Consider the following 24,192-nt stretch of genomic DNA (forward strand, 5'->3'; position numbering starts at 1 on the left):
CGCAGTATTTAGTTATGAAATTAAATCAAATGTGAAAAACTGGCTGTGCACAAATGTGGGTCCCCTTGTCATTGTGCTGATTTGAATGCCTGTCACTGCTCAATGCTGATTGGCTGGATGAGCTCGTTAAGCCTTGAACTTCATAGACAGGTGTGTCCAATCATGAGTGGTCAAAGGTATTTAAGGTGGTCAATCGCAAGTTGTGCTTCCTTCCCTTTGACTCTCCTCTGAAGAGTGACAGACAGCATGGGATCATCAAAGCAACTCTCAAAAGATCTGAAAACAAAGACTGTTGAGTCTCCTGGTTTAGGTGAAGGCTACAAAAAGACATCTCAGAGGTTTAAACTGTCAGTTTCAACTGTAAGGAATCAGGAAATGGAAGGCCACAGGCACAGTTGCTGTTAAACCCAGCAGGTCTAGCAGGACAAGAAAACTACAGGAGTGGCACATGAGCAGGATTGTGAGAATGGTGACAGACAACCCACAGATCACCTCCAAAGACCTGCAAGAACATCTCGCTGCAGATGGTGTATCTGTACATTGTTCTACAATTCAGAGCAATTTGTATGGCAGGGTGATGAGAAAGAAGCCCTTTCTGCACTCACACCACAAACAGGGTCGCTTGTTGTATGCCAATGCTCATTTAGACAAACCAGATTGATTTTGGAACAAAGTGCTTTGGACTGATGAGACAAAAATTGAGTTATTTGATCAGAACAAAAAGTGCTTTGCATGGCGAAAGAAGAACACCGCATTCCAAGAAAAACACCTGCTACCTCCTGTCAAAGATGGTGGAGGTCCCATCATGCTGTGTGGCTGTGTGGCCAGTTCAGAGACTGGGGCCCTTGTTAAAGTCGAGGGTCGGATGAATTCAACCCAATATCAACAGATTCTTCAGGCTAATGTTCAAGTGTCAGTCACAAAGTTGAAGTTACGCAGGGGTTGGATATTCCAACAAGACAAGGACCCAAAACACAGTTGGAAATCTACAAAGGCGTTCATGCAGAGCGAGGAGTACAATGTTCTGGAATGGCCGTCACAGTCCACTGACTTGAATATCATCGACAATCTATGGGATGATTTGAAGGAGGCTGTCCCTGCTCGGCAGCCATCAAACTGAACTGAACTGGAGAGATTTTGTATGGAAGAAGGTCAGAAATCCTTCCATCCAGAGTCCAGACACTCATCAAAGGCTACAGGAGGACAGCGTCGAGAGGCTGTTAGATTTGAAAAGGAGGCTCAGCTAAGTATTGATGTCATATCTCTGCTGGGTGCCCACATGTATGCACCTGTCTAATTTTGTTATGATGCATATTACATATTTTCTGTTAATCCAATAAACTTAACGTCACTGCTGTTTCCATAAAGCATGTCGTATATTAAAAGGAAGTTGATACTTTGAAAGCTCAGCCAATGATAAATAAAAGTCCAAAGAATTAAGGGGGGTTCCCATACTTTTTCATATGACTGTTGTGACAGATTAGGTGCTTGCTCGCACCCTTGCACCCTCAGACCACACATCAGACACCAGATAAAAAGTCCAATAATGATATTTATTATACACTGTGTGCACAATTATTAGGCAAGTGAGTATTTTGACCATATCATCATTTTTATGCGTATATTCCAACTCCAAGCTGTATTAACTTGAATGCTTATTGGATTTAAGCGTCAGGTGATGTGTATTTGTGTAATGAGGGAGGGTGTGGCCTAAGGAGATCAACACCCTATATCAAGGTGTGCAGAATTATTAGGCAGCTAGTTTTCCTCAGGCAAAACGGGCCAAAAAGAGATTTAACTGACTCTGAAAAGTCAAAAATTGTAAAAAGTCTTTCAGAGGGATGCAGCACTTTTGGAATTGCTAAGATATTGGTGTGTGATCACAGAACCATCAAACATTTTGTTGCAAATAGTCAACAGGGTCGCAAGAAACGTGTTGAGAACAAAAGACGCAAATTAGCTGCCAAAGATTTGAGAAGAATCAAACGTGAAGCTACCAGGAACCCATTATCCTCCAGTACTTTCATATTCCAGAGCTGCAACCTACCTGGAGTGCCCAGAAGTACAAGGTGTTCAGTGCTCAAAGACATGGCCAAGGTAAGGAGGGCTGAAACCCAACCACCACTGAACAAGAAACATAAGTTGAAACGTCAAAACTGGGCCAAGAAATATCTGAAGACAGATTTTTTTCAAAGGTTTTATGGACCGATGAGATGAGAGGGACTCTTGATGGACCAGATGGATGGACCTGTGGATCAGTAATGGGCACAGAGCTCCACTCCAACGTGGAGGTGGGGTACTGGTATGAGCTGGTATTTTTAAAGATGAGCTACTTGGACCTTTTGCATTGAAGATGAACTCAAAATCAACTCCCAAACCTACTGCCAGTTTTTCGAAGACACTTTCTTCAAACAGTGATACAGGAAAAAGACCATGATTTTTATGCAGGCCAATGCTCCATCACTTGCATCGAAGTTCTCCACTGCGTGGCCAGCCAGTAAAGGCCTTAAAGATGAAGGAATAATGACATGGCCCCCTTCCTCATCTGACCTAAACCCTATCGAGAACTTGTGGGCACTTCTTAAACGCTAGATTTACGGGGGAGAAAAACAATCCACCTCTCTGAAGAGTGTCTGGGAGGCTGTAGTCACTGCTCCACAAAAAGCTGATCGTCAACAGATCAAGAAACTGACAGACTCCATGAATGGAAAGGCTTATGACTGTTATTGGAAAGAAGGGTGGCTATATTGGTCATTGATTGATTGATTGATTTATTTTGAAATGTCAGAGATGTTTATTTGTAAATTTTGAGGTGTTTGTTTATTATTCTCACTATAACAGATGAAAATAAACAAGTGAGATGGGAAAATTTTCATTTTTCCTTTAGTTGCATAATAAATCTGCACACTAATAGTTGCCTAATAATTGTGCGCACATATGTATTCCCCTGATGATGTTCACACTCACATTTCCGTTGTGAAACATTCAGGTTTATTAACATTTTGGATTGACTGATAGCACTGTGTTTGTTCCATATTAAAATGAATCCTCAAAAATACAACTTGCCTAATAATTGTGCACACAGTGTATCAATAATGTGCACAAAGCACCCTCCACTCCCAAATACTCCAATAACAATACAATAACAACAATAATAATAATCCTCCACTCTCCCAGACGCTTAGCCACCCTGCCTCCCAACTCAGCTCGTTGTCTGGACTGAGGCACCGTCCTTTTATAGCCCCTGACCCGGAGGTGTTTCTGTCCCAACAGTCCACAGTTCCTTTTTCCTTCCAGGTCAGGGCAATCAATCTTTTACTTCAACCCGGGAGCACGTCGCTCCTTCCCGTCACATGACTGTGACGTAACCCCGGGTTTAAGGCACAAAAGAGCCCATAAGCCCCGCCCCACAGCGACTCCTGGTGGCCCCCAAGGTATCCAGCGGGGCTGTGTATAAATACTACAAAGTCCATGAGGCCCTGCTGGACCTCGGGGCACTATCCTGCTGTCGGAAGGGCTCCTCCTGGCGGCCTGGGGGTGAGCGCCGGCAGTCCTCCACACTGTATATGTCAGACCACTCAGACAGGCGCTCTTATCAAATGACAAGCTCACAAATTTCGCCCCCCACCCCAAGTACCTATATGATTCTGGACAAGCCCCCTCACCTATCAGAGCTCATGGCCTACACGCATTGGATGAGCTGCTGGTGATCACAGAAAGGCGCTCTATAAAGTCTCAGGGATACAAATTCAACTTGACGTCTCTGAGCACGTCACCAAACGTGCCAGTGTTGATATGTTGAATCGATTGGCGATCGCTAGAAAGGCGCTACATGAAATCATAAACTTGGTGCCTATCACTGACACCCTGAAGAGTAAAGCACTTTGGCGTGGTGTTTGCTGTATGAAATAAGATCGTAAATTCAATCCCCATTGCTGACTTCCCTGTGTGAGTCTGAATAAGTAATATCCCTTGTTCAGTACAAAAATATGTAGACAGCACCCTGGTATGATTTTGCCTGTCGAAAGGTGGTGTATGAAACCACAAAATCATAAGCTCGGCCCCCATCACTGAAGGGACCTGTCATTGTTGTCTCCCCTGGCCCTTCCATTATATTGGCCTCTTGGCTAGGTAATGTCAATGTCAAATCTATACTAATAAAAGGCAAAGCCCTCACTCACTCACTCACTGACTCATCACTAATTCTCCAACTTCCCGTGTAGGTAGAAGGCTGAAATTTGGCAGGCTCTTTCCTTTCAGCTTACTTACAAACATTGGGCAGGTTTCATTTTGAAATTCTACGCGTAACGGTCATAACTGGAACCTATTTTCGTCCATATACTGTAATAGACTGCAGCTCGATGGCCGTGAGAGGCGGAGTTGCATCCCGCATCATCACGCCTCCCACGTAATTGAGTGCCTGCCCATATAAGGTAAATATTCGCGGGTGAAGGACTGTGCTTAGCATATTCATAAGTGCAGCTACTGCGGTTACCCTCTGAATCTGAACAAGCCTTTGTAGACATCAATAGGAAAGCAAGGTGTAAAGCTTAAGTTTAAATTACGTTCATAGACACGCTGCCGCTAAATATTCACAGGCAAATCCACAACTTAATACCGGGAATGCCTGTTAAACATCTTAGATTCACGAGTACTGATTTGGGTGGTGATCACTTCGATGAATGAAACCTGTTCAAAAAACGCATTACACAATTGAGAAGGCAGCAAAAGAATATGAAGCGAGTGACGCATACAAGCATATTCATAAGTGCAGCTACTGCGGAAACAAAGCACGGTGTAAACCTTAAGTTTAAATTAAGTTCATAGACACGCTGGCGTTTATCATGCCTACGACGAATACGATATTCACGAGATACAAGTTTAATGAGAAGACGCAGGGTATAAACAAGACTTTTGATCACTTTGTAACGGAGTTAAAATTGCTGGTGAAGGACTGTGCTTATGCAAATGAAGATGACATGGCCAGGGATAGAATAGTGTTTGGCACAAACTCAGCAGAAGTGCGAGAGAAAGACTTTTAAGTGCCGGGTCTGAGCTAACATTAAATAAAGCCGTGGACATCGTCAGATCGCACGAGATTGCACAAGCACAGCTGAGAAGCTTCGATGCATGTACTCCAAGTGGCTCACGTGAACTGACTTTGCAGGACTGGGAAAGTTATACGGTTGACAAACACGGAATATAACTTGAACACAACACGTCCTCCAAATACGAACCTGATTGAAAGAAATAATGATAATCAAATCCTTGATGACAGCAACACTCATAACAGTCCCAAAACAATTACATTGACAATCATGTTACGTTATCCTCTTTAATAAAAGCCCTGTGTGCGTCCAGGTGTCCGTGGTCTTCTGGTGAAGTGCGCATGTGCGGGGCCGCGACGCACATCGCACCGTGCACTGCCCATGCGCACAGCACCTTGGTCGCACACACGCTTGAAGTTGGGCACACAGTGAATGGCCTTGCCGCGCCAGCGCATGATAAGCAAATAAAAGACATAATTGCTGGGAGAGAGTGCTGATTGGGTAGTCGCGGCTGCGCACATAAATTCCGTTGCTGGGTAGACGCCACACATACAATAATCAGCTACATGCCAGCGCAGATTAAAATACTTGCTGGGGAGACGACACAGTCACGATTATCAGCTACACGCCACACATTAAATCAGTTGCTGGGGACACTCTGCTGATTTCCCAATGTTGTGATAGAAAATTAAAGTCATATTACGGACATCAAAGCCAGTATTACTGTCAGAGCAAATTACAGGCATTTTACGGAAATACAAACCAGTATTACTGCGAGACAAAATTAAAGACACACAATATAGTGACGCATATTACAGCCACAAACAAGCCAGTATTACTTTAAGAGAAAATATTACGGACGTATCTACTAACAACATGCCACCCAAAAAAAAAAATGGACACGTCAAGTAGGACAAAAGACGCAGACAATCAAACCGTATATAAGCAACATCTCCTGGAAGAACAGCCAGCTCAACAAGTAAACATCGACAAAAGAAAGGCTGAAAGACAAAAATACGAACAAATAGATCGATTGAAGAAAAAGAAAATGAGCGTCAGAAAAACGCTAAAAGAGAAAGACTCAGAAGAGCAAACCTTATAAGTTGGCATTTACTTGCCAGAAGCAGCATTCAGCCTCGGTCAGTTATATATCGCATTATCAAGAGTTAGAAGTTATCCAGATGTTGTTGTCAACGTTGTAGATGGTCCTGAACAAGGCAAACTGTTGCCAAACTCAGAATATTTACAAGAAATGTTGTCTATAATGAAATTTTATAGAAACATTTCATGAGGTCAAAAAATAGAACATTTTTCCAAAATTTCTTCTTCAGATATTGGGTATTACAGATTGTTACAAAGGTTTACACTAAGGCAATATTAATTATACTTACTGTGTTGTCATATACGTTTCTATTTTATTTTTATTATTATTTTACTTTATGCTTCTTGCAAAAATATTTTTGACAAAAAAAAAATTAAGACAAGAAACCGAATGAGGTCAAGGTCCCTTGCCATTTAATTTCAACTAATGTTTATGCACTACTGTTCTAGCGCCCGTTAATGTAACGGGCTTAATGTCTAGTTTTTAAAATGTTTCCTTTTCTTTTTCATAACTTCTTTAACACACTACTTCTCCGCTGTGAAGCGCGGGTATTTTGCTAGTTTATTTCTAAAGCACATTTAAAACAACATAGGAATGCTGTGGCTTTAGTGCTTTACAATAATCTCTCTATATTTAAAAGAAAATGCTGGAATGTAAAAGCCAAGCGACGAGACGTGATCTTCTCGGAAGACATTTTAAAGACCCGCGAGACGAAAGAGAATGGACAGAAAGGGGAAGACAGCACACACCACCGATACAGGTGTCTCAGTGCATATAAAGGGTATAAAGGACGATATGTTATAAATGAAACGTCGACGAATAAAAGATCACATTAGCGCAAAAAAAAAAAAAAAGGAAATTAATCAGGACCATGTGTCATTGAAAAAATAGCAGGACAAAGCGAGGTCAGGAATAAAAGGAAAAGAGCAGAAGAAAAGTATTTTCGCATTCGCATCATTCAATGCACAAAACGTAGATTTACACAGTAATGGAACATGCAGTATGAGAATCTATGGACCCGCAACAGTTAAAGCAGCGACACGTTTAATTTAAAAGAAAACACAATTTGGTGAGGTGTATGTTTATGATCGCGGAGAAGTGATCACAACGCGGGCAGCAGAGACATCCATCCATCCATTTTCCAACCCGCTGAATCCGAATACAGGGTCACGGGGGTTTGCTGGAGCCAATCCCAGCCAACACAGGGCACAAGGCAGGAACCAATCCCGGGCAGGGTGCCAACCCACCGCAGGGCAGCAGAGACACAACGTAGCAAAAGGATCAGCGGCTGTATAGGCTTTAAAAAAATCGTCGCGCTGCCCTTCTCGCAATCCCTCCACAAATACCCCCATCCCACCCCCGTCGGACAATGGGAGCAGCATTATACGTCCTGCACTGCACAAGAAAGAATTTGACCACGCCCCGGGTTGGAAATAAAGGACAACTATTGTTTTTACAACGTCACGTGACACCACGCAGTGAGCCATCACTTAAAACAAGTCCACAGACACCAAACCTAGCAGTTTCTGGATTGCATTTTGCAGACAACATCATTTATTTCTATAGCACATTTTCATACAAACAGTAGCTCAAAGTGCTTTACATAATAAAGAATAGAAAAATAAAAGACACAGTAAGAAAACAAAATAAATCAACATTAATTAACATAGAATAAGAGTAAGGTCCAATGGCCAGGGGGGACAGAAAAAACAAAACAAAAAAAAAACTCCAGACGGCTGGAGAAAAAAATAAAATCTGTAGGGTTTCCAGACCATTAGACTGCCCAGTCCCCTCTGGGCAATCTTCCTCACATAAGTGAAACAGTCCTCTTTGGATTTAGGGTTCTCACAGAAGGACTTGATGATGATGATGGTCACGTAGACTTCTGTAGACAAGCATCATGTGCTCCCAGCTCTTAAAACAACGACATGCGACAGGCAGAAGAGGCAGCTCGTCAGCAGCATAAAGACAGCAAAGAATCGAAAGACATAACCTTAGTGTGCATTTAGCCAAACCCCCCCGTTCACAACACGAGCAGCATTATACGTCTGGCAAGAAAGAGATGTAACCACGCACGGGGCCGGAAATAAAGGACAAGTATTGTTTTTACAAAAGTTTTTAAAGTAAAAGTGAAAATAATGCATATGCAATAATTCACAAGAAAATTACAATCTCCTTAAACTGTATATTGCCTGCCTAAGGTAAAGTCATCCCTGATGGAGGATCGCAGGAATCGTGGGAAAGAGGGGTCCTTTCATCGGATTAGTGCAATTTCAGCTGTGGAATGGCCAAATGGGGGAGGCAGCCTGATGAATGAGGTCTCCAGGACTTAAAACAAATCCAAATCCTATTATGTGATATCATCTCATGTGAAATTCTACTCCGTACTTCTAGAATTTTTATTTTCATACTGTATTGAGGGTTTGTTCTGTTTTGTGTATTGTATTGTATTGACCCCCTTCTTTTGACACCCACTGCACGCCCAACCTACCAGTAAAGGGGTCTCTCTTTGAAGTGCCTTTCCCAAGGTTTCTTCCATTTTCTCCCTACAGGGGTTTTTTTTGGGAGTTTTTTCTGGTCTACTTAGAGGGTCAAGGCTGGGGGGGCTGTCGGGAGGCAGGGTCTGTTAAAGCCCATTGCGGCACTTCTTGTGTGATTTTGGGCTATACAAAAAATTAATTGTATTGTATATCTGGTAAACCAAACACGGGGTGGGCGAGCGAAGCGAGCAGGGGACGGAGCCCCTAGTTATTGTACTGTATAATATTAACAATACTCAAAACGTTCATTTTGTGATGCGGCAAGGCTCGAACCCGCGACCTCTTGATTATGAGTCAGCAGTTCTTACCGCTGTACTACCAAAGCAGTCATGATGAAGAAGTACACTAACCCAATTTCTGTTTCTTCGGTTATAGTCTTGAATAAAAGCACACTTGTTCTGTTATATTTGTACCTTTTGTGAAAGTGCTTATTTGATATTTAGACTTCAGTCTTCACACATTATACACTTCATGTCAAGATTTTGTCGTTAGTACTAAAACAGGAAAAAAGTTTCGTTAGGTGTATGTTCAACATTTCTGTCATGCTGCACTTACGTAGATCTTTGTAGACACGGAAAACACATGAAATGTTCCAAATCACGATATATTATTTAAACTATACAGCTCCGGGTACCTCACTCCCAGATAAACAGAGCGATTTTTGCCCTTCTTGGAGTGGTGGGAGGATTGGATAGCAGGCTGCTTGCTGCTTGTGCTGAATGACACATTTACAACACAAAAGACGCTGACGGAGAGGTGCGAACGGATTTAAGGTGAGCTGGGTTTACAAGTTTTTTTTGTAGGCTTTGGTAATTCTAGTGTTAACCAATCACATAATCCCGTTCAGCTGCTTGTGTGAAAGCTCCCTCTGCTGGCCAAACAAATAACTGCTCACTCACTCTGCCACACTGATTCCATTCTCCAATAGCAACAATGTCAGCCCTTGTGCTTGTAAAGTGCTGTGAGGCACTGCTGGATACTGAGAGGCGCTATATCAAGTTAAGGCTGCCTGTATGTTCTCCCCGTTTTCTGCGTCATGTGTGTGTTTTGTGATCCTCCATTGTTATGTTCTATCTTAGACAATGGAGTGCAAGGCTATTAATCCATGTGCTGTGAGTGTGGTGTAGGTGTCGTGGAGCGGCACTGGGTTTGATTCCAGGGCGCTCTTGAACCTTGTGCTGTAGCTCCTAGTCTCAGACCGAAGTCCCTCATAAGACTATTCTCGATCTCATTGAGGTGTCTCTGTTCATAAGACAAGTGACGTCATCATCTTAAATGCCTAGTCGGGCGAGTTAGAGGAGACACAGTGGTGTTTAGCCTGCCATCTGAGTAACTTAACTCTTTTGTTCTACCACAGGTGTCCCCTTCTGGTGCTTACTGGACATCGTCCCTATTAAGAATGAGAAAGGAGAAGTGGTCCTTTTTCTCTTTTCCTTCAAGGACATCACCGAGAGCCACGGGAAGAGTCACCAGAACGGCTGCAAGGAAGGTGAGAGCCCTCTAACGACCGCTGGAATCCACCATGGGTCCACATCAAGGTGTGATAAACATTGAAGTGCACACACATAGCAGGTTAGTGACCACATCTCTCAGATGTCTCCAGTTACTGCCCTACGGTGCACAGTGTGGAAAAGGTGGCATCTGGACAGAGTACGTCTGACATACAAAATGGTGTGACATGCAAGAATATTCAACTGGACACATTTGTCTTCTGACCCAAAGTGGCAGCAGGTGTTGCTGCATCTATACTGCTCTGATTAGTCATCATCTGAGGTGATGGCACATGTAGCTATGAGTGAGTTGGACAAACCATTCTGAGTCATATTGTATTAGGTGACATCTCTGGACTTAGCCAGGGAATAGCACACTGGGTGACACCATGGGTAGTGGCCAATCACTAGCAGTACTGGGTGACACCCCTGGGCATATCCAGTTATTGGCACCTTCAGGTGACAGACACCTCTACACATCAATACAATATAATACAATTTATTTTTGTGAAGCCCAAATCACACAAGAAGTGCCGCAATGGGCTTTAACAGACCCTGCCTCTTGACAGCCCCCCAGCCTTGACTCTCTAGGAAGACAAAGGAAAAGCTCCCAAAAAACCCTTGTAGGGAAAAAAATGGAAGAAACCTTGGGAAAGGCAGTTGAAAGAGAGACCCCTTTCCAGGTAGGTTGGGTGTGCAGTGGGTGTCAAAAAAGGGAGTAATTACAACACAATACACAGAACAGAACACAAGTAATCCTCAATACAATACAATAGTACAATAGAAATAGTACAAGTGCAGAGCAGAATTTAATAGTAGATGATATCACATCATAGGATTTGGATTTGTTCAGAATCCAGGAAACCTCAGCCATCAAGCTGCCTCCCCCTATTGGCCATTCCATAGCTGAGACAGTGGTGGGCCAGCCAATCCGATGAAAGGACCCCTCTACCCGACGATTCCTGCAATCCTCCATCATAGATGACTTTACCTTAGGCAGGCAAAACATTTGAGTACCAAGAAGAGAAACAGAACAGGTGAGGGTTAGTAACAAATTCTAACTATCATGTTACTTGTGTTTTAGTGCTAACGACTAACAACAGAGATGCAGTCTGTCCAGGTAATCAGCAGCTCTAGTCAGGGTGTGCCAAACTGAATTTGTGAATCTTTGAAAGCTGAGACTGAAGGGGCATCTCTTATAGTAGCAGGCAGACCATTCCACAGTTTGGGGGCCCTATAAATAAAAGCTCGACCACCCATTGTTATTTTATTAATCCTTGGATCATAAGCAGACAAGCATCTTGAGATCTTAAGGTGCGCTCTGGTCACATGGCTACTAGCACCACTGGATGATACCTTAAGACTTCTCCAGTTAATAGCATCCTTGACTGACACCTCTGAGCATATCCGGTCACTAGATAGATAGATAGATAGATAGATAGATAGATAGATAGATAGATAGATAGATAGATGAAAGGCACTATATGATAGATAGATAGATAGATAGATGAAAGGCACTATATGATAGATAGATAGATAGATAGATAGATACTTTACTAATCCCAAGGGGAAATTCACAATTCACTAACACTATCAGGTGACACCTCTGTACATATTCTACCACTAGCACAACTGGAGGATACATTGGATGTAGCCAGTCAGTAGTACCATTGGATGACAGCTCTGGACATATCTAGTCACTAGCATGGTTGGGTAACACCTCCAGATGAATTCTTTCACTGCACCATTGGATGAGAGCTCTGGACATACCTAGTTACTAGCACCATTAGGTGACACTTTTGGTCATATACATTCCCTAACACTGTCAGGTGACACCTCTGGACATAATGAGTTGCTAGCACTGTTAGGTAACACCTCCATATGGATTCTGTCATTGCACCACTGCCTGACATCTCTGGACATACTCTGTCACTGGCACCTCCTGTGTGACATATTCTAGCACAAGAGGACCCCGCCGGTCACATGGGTAGATCTAATTGCTGGCCCCTGGTGTGCAGTGCAGGCTGTCAAAGCTCAAATAGCCAAGTGGTATTCCCTAAGCTACTGATAATGTAGGACACCATCAGGCACATCAGGCTAATGACACTCTCGTGTGCAGCAAAGGACATTGGTTCTGCTGTGTCCCCCCATCATGTACAGGTCTTGGATACTTTGTTGATAGCCTTGTTTTGGACAATTGTATGACTTTCAGCCTCTCCCATTCAATACCTCCATTATCAGGATGTTGCACACCACAATCCTCTTTGTGATTGCTAATTTGCATAAGGATGACCGTCCATGGTAGCCTGGTGTAAAATCTACACTACACATGAGGGAGTGTTCCCTCCCTGTGGTCATTGCCAAGCCATGACATTTCTTTTTTCAATTCTTGTTCCCACAGAAGGCCGAAAGGAATATCGGAATAAAAAGGGTGGGGCTTCACACTTCTCTGCCGCCCGGAAGCGCGGCCGTACGGTGCTCCACCACCTGACCAGCCAGTTCACCAGCCGGAACAAGAGCGAGGTCAAGCTCCACAACGTGAGTGTCCTCGGGACCAGGAGGGGTAGTAATGGGGAGGGGGTCTTGTGTATACTCATAATGCACTTTTTTCCCACCTAATCAGGGGTTAATGGGCCGGGGGGGGGTGCACTCACAATGAAAATGTTCAAATGCCAACTGCCAACTAGTGCCAGGCCTGACAGGACCAGCTGAGAGCTGACATCACGCTGCAGTTGTTATAAGAAATACTAATTACTGTGAAGCACGAGGAGTTGGGCAGTTTGACTCCCGTTCTAAGCAGGCCATGCAAGAGGAGCTGTTTACTGTTGCTAGGATACCAGTTGCCGAGCACTCTGTCTTCTAAACAAGTCGGGACCGACTCCTGTGCCTTGGCCTTATCACAGGACATAAGAGACGTGAGAGGATGTGAGGGGCTGAGGGTCAGCACGCTGATGGGTGGGGGTGTCATATAAATAATCAGCCGTGGTCACCATCTCTGGGTTGATTGATATCTACGTATTAATCATCTGGTCTGCGTCTCTTGGTCTCTGTAGTCATTGGGTCACCCTTACTGGAAGTGGCCAACATCTCAGGATACAACGTCTGACGTTTTTAGCGCATCCTTTCTCTGCTGGTCAGTGTTACAGGGTGCAGCACCTCATTTGTGGGCTACTCCTACTGTCCTGGTCATCAGTTCAGGGTACAGTGGCCATGGTCACTGGATTTAAACATACTGGTCACTGTATTGGAGCACAGTGTCCATCATGTTTTGAGGACTCTTACTTAGTCAATGTCTCTGGTCAATGGGTCACTCTTACTGTGCTGGCCAGTGTCTTGGGGCACAATATGTCCAGTCACTGGGTCACTTGTACTGTTTTGGTCATTTTATCAAGGTATACTGTTTAAAGTAAATGGGTCTTTTTTTTTTACTGTTTTGTTCCTTGGTGGTAAGGCTGTCCTCCTGGCATTGCAAGCAATCTTTGCTTCCATTTGGGAGACTGGCATTCATCCCAACTGACTGGAAAATGGGACTTGTCATCCCTATCTGGATTGCAGCAACTACAGGGGGATATCACTGCTCTCGGTGCCGGGTAAGGTCCTTGCTAGGGTCGTCCTCAATAGGATCCGTGATCACTTGCTCACCTACCAGCGACCGGAGCAGTCTGGTTTTACGCCTATGAAGTCTACCATCGACCGCATCCTGGCACTGAGTTTTCTCATGGAGCGCAAAGGCGAATATCGGCAGAGTTTCTTTGCAGACTTTGTCGATTTTCGCAAGTCCCTGTGGGGCTTATTGAGGATTTGTGGGATCCCGTCGAGGTTGCTGCATATCATGGCTGGCCTGTACACTGGTACAGTGAGTGCTGTGCAGAGAGGATGAAGGACCTCTGTGTTTTTCCCAGTTGATTCTGGGGTTCATCAGGAGTGTGTTCTGCTCCTACTCTGTTCAATGCTTGTATGGACTGGGTGTTGGGAAAGTTCGTGGGGTCCAGCGGCTGTGGGGCATCTGTTGGTGAAGAAAGGTTCATGGATCTTGACTTTGCTGACGATGTTGTGATCTTCGCTGAGTCAATGGAGGCTCTGATCGGGGCACTCGAGAGACTGAGTGAGGAGTCGGAGTGTCTGGGCTTGCGAGTGTCCTGATAGAAACAAGAGCCAGGCCTTTAATGACCTCTTGGGCACGGCCATCAGCAGTGTGTCTGTCTACACAGAGAGTGTCGACCTCGTTGAAAGGTTTACTTACCTTGGCAGTGACATTCATCTTCCTATGAAGTCTGTAGACGGATTGGGGGAGCATGGAGGGGTCATGAGGTCACTGGAAAGGGGTGTGTGGCGCTCCCGATATCTGCAAAAGGACGAAGGACCAAGTCTTTAGAGTCCTGGTGCTTCCTGTCTTGCTGTTTGGTTGCGAGACATGGACGCTATCCAGTGACCTGAGACGAAGACTGGACTCCTATGGTGTCTCTCCAGAAAATCCTTGGGTACCATTGGTTTGACTTTGTGTCGCTCATGGAGTCCCGAATGAAGCACATGACTTGCATTGTGAGGGAGTGTCAGTTATGGCACTACGGCCATGTGGCGTGTTTCCCTGAGGGTGATCCGGCTCGTAAGATCCTCATTGTTGGGGACCCGAGTGGCTGGACCAGGCCAAGGAGTCGCCCACGTAACACCTGGCTGCGGCAGATGGAGGGTCATTTCTGGAGGGTAGGACTGGACTGTGTGTCTGACTGGGGGGTTGCCAACCGGGATCCCGAGTTGTTTCGCCGTGTAGTGGGTGCGGCAACACGCCGTACCAGTGCAGGCTCCCCAACTTGACTTGACTTGACTTTGGTCCTTGAATCCAGCACTAGCTCCCTTGTTGGAATGAGTTCTTTTGTAATTGCAGCGTGTTACATAACCCAAAACGATATAGATATAATATCAAAAGGCGATACCCCTCCCTTAGTGACACGGCGGTAAGAAATCACGTAGGAGAAATAACTTCGCTTTCTTTAATGACGGTTTACGCGGCATGACCGACGAGGAAGCCACGACAAGACGTTCGGGTAGAGTCTGCCATTTTCGTCGTTGCACTGGAAGGACTTTCCGGCTTGGATGACGGCATCTCCCGTCGGTGTGCCGGGAAATGTTCCAGGACTTTATACTCCTTTCTTCACCAGTAAACCCCCGATTCTCTAAAGGATCGCAAATCCAACAATGGCAATCACTTTCTGTTCCCTCCGATCTTTGGAGGCATGAAAAATCAAGGAGGTTGGGAGCATCCTGGGAAAGTTTTCATATAATTAAATAAAAATATTTGTACTAAAATTAACCAATTTATTAAAACTAAAATTGAAATTTAATTGTTATATCATCCATCCAGTCATTATCCAACCCGCTGAATCCGAACACAGGGTCACGGGGGTCTGCTGGAGCCAATCCCAGCCAACACAGGGCAGGGACCAATCCTGGGCAGGGTGCCAACACACACTAGGGACAATTTAGAATCGCCAATCCACCTAACATGCATGTCTTTGGATTGTGGGAGGAAACCCACACAGACACGGGGAGAACATGTAAACTCCACGCAGGGAGGACCCAGGAAGCGAACCCAGGTCTCCTAACTGCGAGGTGGCAGCGCTACCCACTGCGCCACCGTGCCGCCCTTGTTATATCATTTAAGTCCAAAATGTCTTTGAGTTGTTGCACTCATAAGTAAAAAAAAAAATATCGGAGTGCAAAGGTTTAAATGAAGTAAATTGGAAACAAAAAAATCATAAAATGGTAAATTCAAAATAGTTAATCAAAAATTTCCTTATAAAACATCATTTTTGGTAAAGATGGTTTCCTGTTCTTAAATTGCTCTCCCTGGCATGGAGTAGTTAAAACCAGCACCTTAACGTCATACGAACGACGGACTCTTGAAAAGGCAACATAAAGTTGTCCATGACCAAATACAGGCTCAGACAGGTAAATCCCTACTTTGTCCACGGTTTGTCCTTGGGATTTGTTGATCGTCATGGCAAACGCAGCCTTAATGGGAAATTGGCGTCGTTTAAGTTTAAAAGGCAATTCCAGGTCAGAACTTGTAAGGTCAATTCTTGGAATCAAAACAGTAATGCCAGTATGGGATCCCGTAAGTCAGGGGTGCCCAATGTGTCGATCGCGTTGCATTCAAAAAAATTTTTCTTTAAACATTAGCCTATCGTATATCCTCCCTATGGCGTTTGCCACTTGATTGACATACAGGACGGCCAATCCGAGATCTCCTTTCTTCTAACATGCTCATCATCCCGCATGCACTACTACTGCAAAACTCCAGCTGTGATCTAGTTAGCCTTCCAATTCATATCGACTAAAGAAGGGATTTAAAAAAATTTTGTTTGTGGAGGGTATGGGCTGGATGTGGAATTGGAAGAGGATTTTTTTTCTCATAATGTCACAATCAAAGTGCGTTTGTCTGATCTGTCAATCTGTCCAAAGAAGGAAAATGTGGAAAGGCACTTTCAAACTGTTCATAAAAACTACGAAACTGACTTCCTTCCAAAGAGCGATCTGAGAAAGACAAAAGAGAGGGAACTAAAATCGCAGTTAATCGGACAGCCGTCATTTTTCACTCGGCTGAATTCAAAAGCTCCTTGACTGCATTATTTGGCTCTACTTATTTATGCGAGTCAGCCTTTTCCCACGTGAAGATTATTAAATCCAAATACTGTAGTGACCATAAAATGTATTGAACTGATATTGTGCCATAAAGGTTATTCAGTTATGCAAGGTACGACAACAGACATGTATAAAGTATATAAATATCATATCTCATTTTTAATGTAGGTAGATCATTTCGACCTGGTCATTTTAAAAGTAGCTCGCAATCCGAAAAAAATGTGGGCACCCCTGCCGTAAGCACTTGTGCCTCAATAACATTTTCTCTCCTGCTGTTCACGACCAACCGTGTACCGCTGCATAACCCTTGTTTAGTATTAAGGTTTCTAATGGCGTGACTATTGTCCCTACTTTAAGGTTAAGATTGTGTTGTGGTAATCCGGCCGGGTTAATAGTGTTTAAATATTCTAATGGGGCATTAAGATGCTCAGTTTCGTGTTCAGAATCAACGCTGTCAGTACTTAGAGAGACTCGGGTTTCTCCACGAAGCAATCCAATCACTTGGGTTATTTATCCGGTCAGCGTCAATATTCTTTGGACATAATTATAGGTTGTGTTGTGGTGTTTGGGCGCCACCTGCTGACTCTGGGGCACTGAGGCGCTGTGCACGTGCCCTTTTGACGCCACCTAGTTCCCTGATGGTGCCTCTAGCATCCGTGCATATATACCACCTTCGTTTAGTAATCTAGATGTGCAGCCCCCCACTTAGGCAAATCATGTCATTCCAAACAAGGAAAAGAAGATCCAATGTTATGCTGACTCTGGCACGCAGAAATAGCGCACGTTGCCCATTTCGCTGTTGTCCTTAACTCGTCTTGTCTTAAGATGCTTGCCTAGCAGTTCTAAATGATGAGCTCCTGTGTGTGCCATCCATCCATCCATTATCCAACCCACTATATCCTAACTACAGGGTCACGGGGGTCTGCTGGAGCCAATCCCAGCCAACACAGGGCGCAAGGCAGGAAACAAACCCCGGGCAGTGCGCCAGCCCACCGCAGAGCCGTACATGTGAGTGGAATTATAAAATATTGTTTGTACAGGGCACAGTGACATATTAAACTTATATACTTATTACAGTCCTTGTGTTGCATTAGCGTGTCCATCGTCAATGGGTCATTCTTACTGCAGCAGTCAGTTTCTCAGGGTGTCAATGGGTCACCAAGAGTCACTCTGTGTTGGCTGGGATTGGCTCCAGCAGACCCCTGTGACCCTTTAGTTAGGATATAGCAGGTTGGATAATGGATGGATGGATGGTTAGGGGTGGCGCAGTGGGTAGTGCTGCTGCCTCGCAGTTAGGAGACCGGGGTCCTCCATGTGTGGAGTTTGCATGTTCTCCCTGTGTCTGTGTGGGTTTCCTCCCGCAGTCCAAAGACATGCTGGTTAGGTGCATTGGCGATTCTAAATTGTCCCTAGTGTGTGCTTGGTGTGTGTACGTGCCCTGTGGTGGGCTGGCACCCTGCCCGGGGTTTGTTTCCTGCCTTGTGCCCTGTGTTGGCTAGGATTGGCTCCAGCAGACCCCTGTGACCCTGTAGTTAGGATAAAGCGGGTTGGATAATGGATGGATGGATACTTATGTATCTAGATTGCATAATACCATACATTGCATCAATGTTGTCTTGTCTTGTTTGTGTTTTCATTTTAAATTTACGTCCATCCATCATCAAATCCTTCCATGAAAACCCTAAATACAAAGAGGACTGTTTGATTTATGTTAGGTAGATTGCCCAGAGGGGACTGGGCGGTCTCTTGGTCTGGAACCCCTACAGATTTTATTTTTTTCTCCAGCCTTTGGAGTTTTTTTTTTTGTTTTTTCTGTCCACCCTGGCCATCGGACCACCTTACTTATTGTATGTTAATTAATGTTGGCTTATGTTTATTTTTTATTGTGTCTTCTATTTTTCTATTCATTTTGTAAAGCACTTTGAGCTACATTTTTTTTGTATGAATATGTGCTATATAAATAAATGTTGATTGATTGATTGATCTATTATCCAACCTGCTATATCCTAACTACAGGGTCACGGGGGTCTGCTGGAGCCAATCCCAGCCAACACAGGGCGCAAGGCAGGAAACAAACCCCGGGGAGGGGCGCCTGCCCACCACAGGGCACACACACACACACACACACACACAAAGCACACGCTAGGGACATTTTAGGATCACCAATGCACTTAACCTGCATGTCGGTGGACTGTGGGAGGAAACCCACGCAGGAGAACATGCAAACTCCATGCAGGAAGGACCTGGGAAGGCAGCAGTGCTACCCACTGTGTCACCTTGCTGCCTTAATATTTACATTTTAATTTTAAATTTAAACTTTATTTTTAATTTAATTTAAATTTTTTATTTGCACTTCATGTTGTTACACTGTGGACCCTGAGCTTCACAATTTCGTCTATCTGTATACTGTACTTGTATATGGCTGAGATGACAATAAAGTTCGCTTTGGCTCTTCCGGACTCGGTCAGTCTTGTGGATGTGCCCTGTGATGGTCTGTTTAACAGTGAACAGGGTCCATAAATTTGGGGAGTCACTCGGGGAGACTTCAATCCTGATTCATCACCATTTCCGACTCACCGGTTAGCCATGTCGTGGACATTGGGGTCTGTGCCTGAAAAGCCCTTTCCAGCATGAAAGGCGCTCTATAGCTTTAAAGGGCTTGACAATGTAGGACTTGTGGAGCTGCATACTTGGGTTTTATCAGACTAGGTCTCCATTTCAGATCGAATAATGGGGTTAACCGGACACCCCCACCCACTACAGGTGGGCATCGCTGTTCACTGTTGGCATATCCCATATGGTCTCAGTTCAGTCCAGTCCTGCTTGGGCATCTGGATTGAATTGTCCCAGCCCACCCCACTTATGGTGGCGGTAGCAGTGTCGACCACCCCCCTATGTTGTTTGCCTTGCAGTTTTGTGGCAGCCTGACCCCAACTCTCATTTTGTACCTTTATGAGAAATGAAAAAAAAAAATAAAGTAATTGACTGCCGTTGCCGTGGTAACAGGACATTCTACCCCATTCAGATGGCAGCTGCTCTTTCATTGCTCTCTCTCTCTCTTTTTTTTTTTTCTCCAAATATGAAGAACTTGCAGCGTCACTTTAAATGAGGGGCCAACGACGGGTGGCCTGTATAGCACCTCGTCCCTGTCAATTTGCTTCTGCATTCTCATCCTATGTTTCATATTTTATTATTGTTGTGCGCCTTGGCACAATGTCTTTCCACCCGTTTTCCAAACCCACTAATACTGAGCAGTGTAGGGAAGCCGGAGCCGATCCCAGAAAGCATTGAGGACAAGGTAGGAATAACACCTGGACCTGGGCACCAGTCCATCACAGAGCGAACACACAAACACACACAAGATGGAGCCAATTTAGCAATGCCAGTGCACCCAATCTAAAAATGTCTAGACTATGGAAACCAGGACACTAGGAACAAACCCACATAGACAATCTGGACACACGGGGCTGGGGTCTTGCCTGGCAGCACCGGGCACAAGGCAGAAAACCGTCTTGGACAAGGGTGCCAATCCATTAAAGGGCCTACACATCCACAGCTTCACAGTGCCCATCTTAAAAACTCAGTTAGTTCAATCTTCCTGCCTTTCTAGATTTAGGAGGAAAAGCAGAGAACCTGAAGAAACCCCATAAAGCCATGAAGAGAAACAAACAGACCGCTGGGTCTCTGTTGGGAATCCAAACTTGGACGTGTTGGCACGTGACCCCCTCATGTCACCCCAAACAACCACATGGCAACTGTCAACACTGAAGTCCCAGCGTTATGGTGGTCATAGTGAAAACCAAAATGGCACAAAGTAACAAACGTAAGATGTCTGAATAATAAAACACAAAATGAAATATAATAATAAAAGTTAAAAATGACAGTCGGATCATGACGGATGGAAGGTGATCACCAAAATTGAAACACTGATGTCTCTGTACCAGATCTTTGGGTTTTTAAATTGAGGTGAGGGGGGTCTTCAGCCACAGCATCAAATGCCTCCCACCCCCCAATCTCCCACCCCCTTGGGTTTAATATGCAAAAAACACAAAAGTCAGTGAAGAAATAAATTTGTACTTGACGTAATATGAGAAAGTGATGGCGCTGGAGATGCGCAGTATGCTGCCTGTTTGTTATTTAGATTCAATTAGAAAAACTTTAATAATCCCAGAGGGAAATTCACATGCATAAAGCAGTAGAAACGTGATAAACAACTACTATCTATCTATCTATCTATCTATCTATCTATCTATCTATCTATCTATCTATCTATCTATCTATCTATCTATCTATCTATCTATCATATAGTGCCTTTCATATCTATCTATCTATCATATAGTGCCTTTCATATCTATCTATCTATCATATAGTGCCTTTTATCTATCTATCTATCTATCTATCTATTATATAGTGCCTTTCATATCTATCTATCTATCTATCTATTATATAGTGCCTTTCATATCTATCTATCTATCTATCTATCTATCTATCTATCTATCTATCTATCTATCTGTCATATAGTGCCTTTCATATCTATCTATACTAATAAAAGGCAAAGCCCTTACTCACTCACTGACTGACACACTCATCACTAATTCTCCAACTTCCCGTGTAGGTAGAAGGCTGAAATTTGGCAGGCTCATTCCTTACAGCTTACTTACAAAAGTTAGGCAGGTTTCATTTCGAAATTCTATGCGTAACGGTCATAACTGGAACCTACTTACATGCATATATACGGCCATAGCCTGCAGCTCGGTTGCCGTGGGAGGCGGAGTTGCGTCCCTCATCGTCACGCCTCCCACGTAATTGAGTGCCTGCCCATATAAGGCCGTCCGTCAGCAGCAATCCAATAGACACGCTGCCGCTAAATATTCGCGGGTGAAGGACTGTGCTTATGCAAATGAAGATGAGATGGTCAGGGATAGACTAGTGTTTGGCACAAACTCAGCGAAAGTGCGAGAGAAACTTTTAAGTGCCAGGTCTGAGCTAACATTAAATAAAGCCGTGGACATGGCGAGATCGCACGAGATAGCACAAGCACAGCTGAGAACCTTCAGTGCATGTACTCCGAGCGGCTCACGTGAACTAACTGTGCAGGACTGGGAAAGGTAAATCCGTGCATGCAGTGTGTGATGTCTCAGATAAAGAGGAAGACGAGCTGTTTATTGATGCAGTAGGAAAGGAACAACCCTCTGACGCTGAACAAGCTTTTGTAGACATCAATAGGAGAGCAAGGTGTAAAGCTTAAGTTTAAATTACGTTCATAGACACGCTGCCGCTAAATATTCACAGGCAAATCCACAACTTAATACCGGGAATGCCTGTTAAACATCTTAGATTCACGAGTACCGATTTGGGTAGTGATCACTTCGATGAATGAAACCTGTTATCTTTACAACGGTTGACTGTAACTTGAACACAACACATCCTCCAAATACGAACCTGATGGAAAGAAATAATGATAATCAAATCCTTGATGACAGCAACACTCATAACAGTCCCAAAACAATTACATTGACAATCATGTTACGTTATTATTAAAATGTTTCCTTTTCTTTTTCATAACTTCTTTAACACACTACTACTCTGCTGCGAAGCGCGGGTATTTTGCTAGTCTATCATAGAGTGCCTTTCATATCTATCTATCTGTCATATACAATAATCCCTCGCTATATCGCGCTTTGACTTTTGCGGTTTCACTCCATCAATGATTTTAAATGTAAGCATATCTAAATATATATCACAGATTTTTTGCTGGTTCGCAGATTTCTGCGGACAATGTGTCTTTAATTCATGGTACACGCTTCCTCAGTTTGTTTGCCCAGTTGATTTCATACAAGGGACGCTATTGGTGGATGGTTTAGAAGCTACCCAATCAGAGCATGTATTACGTATTAACTAAAACTCCTCAATGATATACGATTTGCTTCCCGCGCGGTGCTTGATTGTTTGCTTTTCTCTCTCTCTCTCACTTTCTCTGACATTCTCTACGCCTGACGGAGGGGCTGTTTGCCTAGAAGATACGGACGCTCCTCTACAAAATGCCGCTTTATCGCGGTGCTTCAGGATACTTGAGAAGCACGTATTGATTTTTTGATTGTTTGCTTTTCTCTCTCTCTCTCTGACATTCTCTGCTCCTGATGCAGACACTCCTTTGAAGAGAAGATAAATTTGCATTCTTTTAATTGTGAGAAAGAACTGTCATCTCAGTCTTGTCATGGAGCACAGTTTAAACTTTTGACTAATGGGTGTTATTTCACGTCTAGAGGGCTCTAATACTGTTAACAATGTGGGAGAGTTTATAAGGGCTTAAAATATATAAAAATAACCATACAAACATATGGTTTCTACTTCGCGGATTTTCATCTATCGCGGGGGGTTTTGGAACGCAACCCCCACGATCGAGGAGGGATTACTGTAGTGCCTTTCATATCTATCTGTCAATCATATAGTGCCTTTCATATCTATCTGTCAATCATATAGCGCCTTTCACATCTATCTATCTATCGATCTATTATATAGCACCTTTTATTTCTATATCTTTCATATCTAACCATAAGGGGGTGCCACTGAGCCCCAAACCTCAGACAAACACAGTTCTGGGTTAAACTAAAGGATCTTTATTTGCCATTACCTCCCTTCTAGTGATTACACCCAATATCGATATAATTATGAGCCAATACAGACCCTTTGCCCTCCTTCCTTCCTTCCTTCCTCCAGTTAAGAGTCACCCGCTGCCTCCATTTAAAGCAGGCTGACCTGGAATGCTTCAGGTATTACAGCATTGCCTGTCTGGAGCATTTCCACGGTCAAATGAAAACCAGGGCTGTCTTCCCTTCTGGCGGCACCCAAGGACCCCGACATGGCTACGCTTCCACACTCTTAAGTCCCATGCAACCCTGTGGATGTCCTAAATGGGATTAACCAAGAGGAACACTGCCACCTTGTGTACGGGGGAGGAACTGCTTCTGGTATCTAGCTTAACCCAGTCCATCCGTTATTCTTTTATCGCCATGAGGCTGAAGATCTTAAGGGGTCCCGGCTGGGTTATGCCTCCATCTGTGTAGTCCTTCCATTACGGCCTATCAGCCGGGCAAAAAGTCTCCCTCCATCCCTGTTGGAATGCCCGTCCATCCTGTATGGCACTCACACTATCTAATATTAATCATGATTGCACTGGAGAGCAGCACCTTGTTGCATCAGACCCTCAAAGGTCAAGCAAAAGGACAAGATCCTCTCAGTATTAAATAAAAAAAGTGTTGACTACCACATTGAAAGTAGAGTTTCATCGGACTCTGCACATGTGATAACAAGGACTGATAATACAAAATAGTTAACAATACAAAACACATAATAAGATGCACAGAACA

At 44.0% G+C, this 24,192-nt stretch overlaps 1 protein-coding gene across 2 annotated transcripts in view; it reads left to right on the plus strand.

Moving 5' to 3' along the window:
* The window catches only part of kcnh4a (potassium voltage-gated channel, subfamily H (eag-related), member 4a), a 180,204-nt gene that overhangs the window by 81,110 nt on the left and 74,902 nt on the right, over window positions 1-24,192 (plus strand). For both annotated transcript variants that reach the window (XM_039739911.1, XM_039739912.1), the window contains exons 3-4: window positions 10,048-10,179; window positions 12,582-12,718. In XM_039739911.1, coding sequence (XP_039595845.1) covers window positions 10,048-10,179; window positions 12,582-12,718 — 269 coding nt within the window. The remainder of the gene's footprint in view (window positions 1-10,047; window positions 10,180-12,581; window positions 12,719-24,192) is intronic.

The sequence above is a fragment of the Polypterus senegalus genome, chromosome 17, assembly GCF_016835505.1.
Source record: "Polypterus senegalus isolate Bchr_013 chromosome 17, ASM1683550v1, whole genome shotgun sequence".
NCBI lineage: Eukaryota > Metazoa > Chordata > Cladistia > Polypteriformes > Polypteridae > Polypterus > Polypterus senegalus.